General features: G+C 29.6%; 1 protein-coding gene across 1 annotated transcript; it reads left to right on the top strand.

Annotated features, from left to right (window-relative positions):
- Positions 1-4,933: 4,933 nt before the first annotated feature.
- Positions 4,934-7,055, top strand: lsm6 (LSM6 homolog, U6 small nuclear RNA and mRNA degradation associated). Its single transcript, XM_058078974.2, has 4 exons — positions 4,934-5,007; positions 5,668-5,782; positions 5,859-5,972; positions 6,885-7,055. The coding sequence occupies exons 2-4, from the start codon at positions 5,689-5,691 to the stop codon at positions 6,917-6,919; spliced, it is 243 nt and encodes an 80-aa protein (XP_057934957.1). The 5' UTR covers positions 4,934-5,007; positions 5,668-5,688; the 3' UTR covers positions 6,920-7,055.
- Positions 7,056-8,751: the final 1,696 nt, after the last annotated feature.

Consider the following 8,751-nt stretch of genomic DNA (forward strand, 5'->3'; position numbering starts at 1 on the left):
AATGGAAAAAAAACAGTAATTTTACAAGAATAAAGTCAAAATATTACTCAAAACAGTTGTCATCTAACGAGAAGAAGTTGTAAGTTTACAAAAATAACGCTGTACTATTATGAGGAAAAATTTCAGTAGCATAATATTTAATTATATTTTTTTTTTGTCTTATTATGTGAAAAAAAGAACAAATTAATTTGCATTTTTTCTGAAAATTTCATCGTGGGAAATCAAAATATTATCTAAATGGAACATTTACAAGAATATTGAAAGTTAAAATATTAAGCAAAAGACACAGAAAATAGTCGCAATTTTACCAGAATAAACTTGTAATATTATGAGGAAAAATAAAGTCGTTTTTAACTAGCAAATAATTGAAATATTAAAGTTTTTTTTTTTTTTCATCTGCGCAAACAGTTAAAGAACTTTTCGCTAAATATGACAAACTGTTACGAGAGATACCAGGAAACAGGCAAGAACACTAAATTACGCCAGAAAATTGTGATCAAAACATAACCTCTTGCCTATGCCGGATGAACATACATTTTTACACGGGTCGGCTCCAAAACGATGGTCTTTTTTCCCGTTTTTTTCCAAATATTTCTTTTGTAAATAATTACATAAAAAGCCACCATTTTTGTTGTATTTTGGCAAATCAAACAGGCTAGCTAACAGTGGCAAATTGTTCAGGCAAAAAAAAAAAACACTCTAATAATGTAATTTAACGAGAAAACTGCAACCAAAATGGAAAAAAACAGCAGTAATTTTACAAGAATAAAGTCAAAATATTACTCAAAACAGTTGTCATCTAACAAAAAAAAGTTGTAAGTATACAAGAATAACGCTGTACTATTATGAGGAAACATTTCAGTAGCATAATATTTAATTTTTTTTGTCTTATTATATGAAAAAAAGAACAAATTAATTTGCAATTTTTCTGAAAATTTCATCATGGGAAATCAAAATATTATGGGACTAGAGTCGTATTAATATATAAAAATCAAAATAATCAATAATAATCAAATATATAATAATAATAATATTATTATATAATATACATAATAATAATCAATAATCAATCAAAATAAAAAGTCAAAATATTACTCAAAACAGTTGTACTCTAACAAAAAAAGTTCAAGAATAACGCTGTACTATTATGAGGAAAAATTTCAGTTGCATAATATTTACTTATTAATTTTTTTTGGTCTTGTTATGTGAAAAAAAAAGAACAAATTAAGTTGCAAATTTTCTGAAAATTTCATCATGGGAAATCAAAATATTATGGGACTAGAGTCATGATAATACATAAATTTATATAAATACATTTACAAAAATATTGAAAGTTTAAAAAAAATTATAATACTATGGTTATAAAGTCAAAATATTCTGCAAATAAAGTTGTTATATTGCAACAAAAAAAATGTACATAAGACAGAAGTTCATGCCTACTGATGACTTTCTTACTGATGTCACAAAACTGAGATACAGATTTCTTAGTTTTTCGCATCTTTTCATTTTCCAATATTTGGCCTTCCGTGGGAAAAATATGTATACCACTGATATAAACAAAACAAAACAAACAAAACTGATTTAGTGTAAATTATAAAAGCCACAAAGATTGTTTCACATTTAAAAACAGCTAAAGAGGTAGCATTATTTTAGACTTAATATATCACGGCTTAAAAAAAAGAAAGAAAAAAAAAACACATGCAATGCTTATACTTGCTAAAAGCCTACAAATGCTAAATCTAATATATCGACTGCGGGACTAATTGGTCAGTAGAAGCAAAAATATAAATCCAACTGAACGCCGTGGCGTTTTTTTCCCTCGTTTTTTGAAAACACTGTAGTGTTTTAGCGGCAGAATGCTACCCTCCATCATTGGTGCGTAATGTGAAGTCATGTCATGTGATGCAGACGAGTGTCAGCGGATACTATTAACGCCCTCCTATTATATCCTCAATTATTAACAAGCGTTTATGGATTTTCAAGTGCTCCTCTGGACACTGCTACATGTATTATTTTGTGTATATTGAGTATTTTGAAAAGCGCTATACAAATTTTCAACAGCTTTTGTGCAACATAAAAACATAAAAACATACACATGACGCTTTGAATAAGCACTTTGAATAACAATTTTTAAAACAACACTAAAAAGATGCTTTGATGATAATAGATTGTGCTTGAACTTAAATAAAACTAAAATCATGCTGTTTGCTAACAGCAGAAAGGACACATACCAGCAAATACAAATAGACGGTGTAGACATTGAAAGGGTGAACGAAAATACATTTCTGGGGATCACAATAGATGAAAATATGATCTGGAAACCTCATATTACAAATATACAACATAAGGTGGAAAGAAATATTTCAATATTGAACAAAGCTAAATTTGTTCTAAATCAGAAATCACTCCACACTCTTTATTGCTCTCTGGTTCTACCATATCTTATTTATTGTGTGGAAATATGGGCTAATAACTATAAAAGCAATCTTCACTGGCTAAATGTACTGCAAAAAAAAGGTCAGTAAGGATAATTCATAATGCCGCCTACAGAGAACATACTAACTCTTTATTTCTAAAATCATAAATACTTCAACTTGCTGATATAGTTCATACTTGGGTATGTGACTCAAAATAAAAAATAAAAAATAAAAAATAAAAAATAAAAAATAAAAAATAAAAAAAAAAATAAAAAAAAAAAAATAAAAAATAAAAAATACAAAATACAAAATACAAAATAAAAAATACAAAATACAAAATACAAAATAAAAAATACAAAATAAAACATAAAAAATAAAACATAAAAAATAAATAAGAAATAAAAAATAAATAAAAAATAAAAAATAAAAAATAAAAAATAAAAAATAAAAAATAAAAAGTAAAAAGTAAAAAGTAAAAAGTAAAAAATAAAAAATAAAAATTAAAAAATTAAAAATAAAAAATAAAAAATTAAAAACATTTTTAATTTAAAAAAATACTAAAAAAACACCCAGTACTTTGGTACGTGAAAAAAATATAAAATTAAAAAAATAAGTAAAAGTAAAAAAAATTAAATTATATTATGAAAGCAGGAAGTGAACAAATGTAACAGTTACTGATTGTAAAAGTACCAGGTGGAGGGGTAGGATTTAATAAACTTTGCTTCTTCCTACTCCTTTTGGACATGTGGAACTGTGAACTGATTATGGGATGCATTCAATTATAATCTGATGCATGTTCAAATGAAATAAAACCATTACTATTCCAATTTCCCCCTAAAAACCACAAGTAAAATAATAAATAATAAACCGCCATGGAATATTCATTAGATGTGGCTCCTAACCACTCTTGTTTATGACTTAAGGACTTGTAGCAGTGACCCGCGTTGGACACCGAGCCAGATAGCAAATTAACCTCTAGCCTCAGCGGTGCTAGCCATGCCCTGCTAACAAGAGACCTGTCGAGACACGCGAGCACGTCCTCCCTCCTTCCCTCCTTCCCTCCCTCCGTCCTCCTCCTCCTTTATCTTTTCAAGCCCTCCTGGACATCATTTTTCATGTACCGCCGGAGCTGTGTGACCGTGGTGTTATCAGACGTTACGCTCACTCTTAACCCTTTGCTGTAAACTGTCTGGACGTAGCAGTAATGACAATGACGGGGAAAAAAAAAGTCAAGTAAGACCTCAAGGTTGCTTCAAATGGAATACCGGACATTTGTTTCTACATAAGTAAGGTATCTATTTGAGAGGAGACCTTTGGTCACACACCCAATATATATATACCCAGGTAGCTAATTACTGAAGGTTGGGAAGACGTCGCTCTTGCGATTGGTTGAGACGTGACATCAAGTAGAGTGGAGGCCATAGCTATAAATATATACCGGCTTTCTAACTTCAGGCAGCACGAAAAACATAAAGAAAAACATATTTTTGAAATTCCTACCCTCGGCCATCTCTGTGTGGAGTTAGCATGTATACTGTATTGTGTAAGTTACTAAAAACAAATATTATTTAAATTTGTATAAAAATAAACAAATACTAAAAATAATAATGTATAGTATTTATATATTAGTATATTATTATAAATTATTTTGAATAAGACAAAAATGTGTATTCATGAAATTGTATTTTACAATGATACATTTCCTTAAACAATATCTAAATAATTTTGAGAAAAATTTAAATTTCTTTCAAAATTATTTTTAAATTAATACAATGTTATATAATGACCAATTGTTATTAAAAAACAAATAATTCATTTTGATTAAATATTAAAAATGATAAACATGTTAAAGAAAGAAACATATTTACATTTGTTTAAAAAATAAATTTAATTATTTAAACTGAAAATGGAATCATTTTTTTAAATTATTAATGTAAATATATATTTTTATATTATTATAAATTATTTTGAATCAGACAAAAATGTGTATTCATGAAATTTCCTTAAAAAATATCTAAATAAATGAAGGATTGATGTATAATTTGAAATGACTTGTTTTAAATTTCTTTAAAAACAATTTTGATAAATTAATACAATGTTATATAATGACCAATTGTTATTAAAAAACAAATAATTAATTTTGATTAAATATTAAAAATTATAAACATGACAAAGAAAACATATTTACATTTGTTAAAAAAATTAATTTAATTATTTGAACTGAAAATGCAATCATTTTTTTTTAAATTATGAATGTATCTTAATTTCAGCTGTACGGCGGACGAGTGGTTAGCGTGCAGACCTCACAGCGAGGAGACTAGAGTTCAATCCCACCCTCGGCCATCTCTGTGTGGAGTTTGCATGAAAAAGAAATATTATTAAAATTTGTATACAATAAACAGATACTAAAAATAATAATGTACAGTATTTATATATTATTATATTGTTATAAATTATTTTGAATTATACGACTATCGTGCCATCACACTGTATTGCTGCCGTGTAATCCTTTTTGTCCTCACTCGGCCGCCGTACGGTTCCTCTACTCCATGCTGGCGTCGTTTGGGCAGCGTTTAAAGGATAAAGCAAGGTAATGCGACGGCTTCGTCTTCAACAATAATGAAACGTAGAGTGTAGAATCGTGTATAGTCTAATGTGACTCTATTACTAACATAAGAAAACCCCCTCGCCCGGATTTAATTCCTTATTTTGTGCAGTACCGAGTTCTATTATTAGCCGGTTTAGCCGCTAGCTAGGTAGCTATTAGCAAGCACCTTTCACAGCCACTACTTTCGGCCTCACTCGTAACATGTACACGTGAAACGAGCTCTTTTAAAGGTAAAGGTAAAAATAAAATGGTAAAGGTAAATAAAATGTGTGTATCTGAAGTGTTGCAGCTAGTTTGGTTAGCAGCGTTAGCGGCTAATATGGGTAACCGGATGTTAGCTAGCCTGGTTACCGGAAGTAACCGCTAATGTATATTAAACCGTCTATGTGGAGTTGGATAATAGCATTAGTAGCTAGTTTTCCAGGGCAACTTCTTATATTTTTAACAAACGCAGCAGCTAATGTGCGAATATCCGAATAATGGTAAAGAGCAGCAGCTCACAGGCCCTGTCAAGCGCCATTGTGGTTAACGGAAATTAGCGACAGCAGGTGGTTAGCGGAAGTAGCTCTTCGTGATATGTTTACATTCCTAGCAACTACTATTGTTAGCCAACTTATCATTTAACGTTGTTTTTCTGTGTAGAATTCCAAACACGAAGTAAGGATGAGTCTAAGAAAACAAACACCCAGTGATTTCTTGAAGCAGATCATCGGCAGGCCGGTGGTGGTCAAGCTGAACTCAGGTGTCGACTACCGAGGTAATTATTGTTATGATTTATTATGGATTGCTTTTGAAAGAAATAATCTACAAGAGTGATACTAATATTTGTACAGGTGTCCTGGCCTGTCTGGATGGTTACATGAACATCGCCATCGAGCAGACAGAGGAGTATGTCAATGGACAGCTCAAGAACAAATATGGGGATGCATTTCTACGAGGAAACAACGGTAAGCATTCAATATTTTGGAGTTTTTTACAAACATAAATAATAAAAATAAAATGTACTGCAATGCACTGCAAATACTGTGTTTTGCTTATCATCTAATATCATTTTTACAGTAGTAAGTTAAAATGTCACATGATTTTCCACATTAATTAACCATTTAATATTTATATTACAAAATGTAGCATTTTAAAAATAAAATATTGTTAAATATTACAATCATTTAAAAAACATGTACTCTGCTGTTTTGTGATAGTCTACTAATCATTAAATTATATATAAAAGAAAAAATATGTATAAAGTCTATTTAAAATAACTATAATGCATATTAAAATGTTAGATGTTTTTCAATTTTCAATCATTTCATAAACTTGTATTCGATTTTGATAATTTTAATAGTTTTTTAATTAATTCTAGTTCCTAAATAATTCTTTAAATTATTTAAAAATATTTTAAATATTTTTGATAATTCTCTCAGTACATTTATAATACCATCTTAATTGACGCTATTCAGAATAATCAGTCATAATTTATAACTAGTCTTTCAATAATTTAATTTAACTATATTTTGAAACAAATTATAAAATTTCTAGCCATACATTTCCAAATAATATTCAAGTTACTGACCTTTTATATATATATGTATATATATATAACATTATTTTATGACTCATCCAGAAAAAAAATAATTTCAATAGTACTAAAACTGTATGTTTGAGTTAGAATTTGTGGCAGTTGGTGAGTTTCTATTTATATAATTTTTCTCACAAAATTTTATAAAAAAAAATGTTTTTAAACCTGTTTAATTTTATTATTCAGTTGATTTTAAGTCATCAAACACCCTCAATTCAGGATGTTTTGTCACCGTGTCATCATGTTGCTCATTGACCTTTGTCTTTGCTTCCTGTCTCCACAGTTCTCTATATCAGCACACAGAAGAGGAAAGTCTAGCCCACTGACTTTTTTTTCTTCTTTTTGTTCTTGTGGAGATATTGTGTTTGAATCTTCAGTACTGAGCAATTTTTTGTGAATTTTTTTTTTGTAAAAGTGGAAATTGCTAATAAATCCTCCTGAGTTTTGACTTAGATTTGAGTTTGCTAACATTTTTGGATTCCTGAAAGTCATTTAAATAAGTACAATCGTTTTGTTTTTGTTTGCAATTGTGGAAAATTCTTTACTTCCAGGATCAAACATTTTTAGACCTACAAGTGTAAAAATAAGCTAAGCAACATACCCCATGGAGCACGTGAAGACGTGGCATACTCTAAGCAGTTTGACGCCATGCGTCTTGCGTCATTTAACATAGGCGTGAAGTTAACATTAATCATCTGCATATTCGCCATTATGGAGGGAAATTCATTAGTGTGGTAGTGGTTCAGGAGGTAGAGCACGTTGTGGCTACAGATGTAAGTTATCACCACCACCAGCGCATAAATAAATAACGGGTTCACTTCATTGTGAAGTTCTCAAAAAATCCAATTGAATATTATGTTATATATAATGTAGTATATAATAATAATAATTATATTATTAAATAATATATATACTCTTCTGCCGCATTATAATGGCATATTCCTGTTCTATGGTTATCATCACCTTTTTTCATTTTTGTTGGTATTGCATGTGTAATCCTTTCTAGTGCTATGTACAAATATCAAATGTATATTGCAATAATTTCAATAGTAAAACAGTACTTAGTATTTTTTTAAATTACCTCCTAAGATGAAATTCTTAGGAATAATATCTTAATCTTCTCCACAGCCGGTGGCAGTTTAGCGGCGCATTAAATGAAACAAAATCATTCCAAGTTTCTATCCCCGGAGCGAGCAATAAAGCCAGTTTCTACTACTGTTTTTAACCACAAGGCTTCAAACAGATAATATTGTGTGTGTGTGTGTATAAATTTGTAATTGATCTTGATAAGAACTTGCTTGCACCGAGAAACTCATTACTGGATGACCTTTTGTGTTGCGCTCATTTCATAGCAACCCGCAGAAGAAAATATAGAAGCAGTCTAGTCGCATTTGTACATCAGATAAGATTTTTTGACACGCCGCCCAACGCTTCCGTGTTGTAACGCTTCACTTCGTGCTACAGGCTGCGGCGAGGATCGCCGTGGAAATGCTGCACAATGCGGGGGAAGTCCGTCACTTATGCGGCCATTCAAATATCCCATTAGCTCCATGCACAATGGGAGCGTGGCTGCAGGATGGCTGCCACCTGCAGTCTGTGTACAGGTCTGTGAACACCGATCTGTCAATCAACTCCCACGAGCCCGCCCCCTCTCTCAACTGCTGTACACCCTTTGGATGCAAGACTGGATTTGCTCTTTATAGTGACCGTTGTTTACTAAACGGCAGAGATTATTAGGCTGGATTTATATGGAATACGAAAGTAAACAGTCATTTTGGCATTATGCATTTTTAAGGTGAATGTTATTAATATTTGATGTTAATATAATTATTAATATAATTACTAATATATTTTATTAATAAAATTTTGTAATATTAATCAAATTTATTAAATTATTAAAATGTATTATATTAATAACATTTTGTTATATTAATACAATTAATATTAATAATTATTATAATATAATATAGACAATATTTCACTTTCAATAATTACATTTATTTTTCAAACAAATGCAAATATGTTTCTTTAAAATGTTTATAATTTTTAATATTTAACCAAAATGAATTCTTTGTTTTTTCAATAACAATTGTTATTATATAACATTGTATTAATTTATTAAAATTGTTTTTTAAAGAAATTTAACTCAA

The sequence above is a fragment of the Doryrhamphus excisus genome, linkage group LG9 (assembly GCF_037039965.1).
Source record: "Doryrhamphus excisus strain RoL-2023G ecotype Guam linkage group LG9, RoL_Dexc_Guam_v1.1, whole genome shotgun sequence".
NCBI lineage: Eukaryota > Metazoa > Chordata > Actinopteri > Syngnathiformes > Syngnathidae > Doryrhamphus > Doryrhamphus excisus.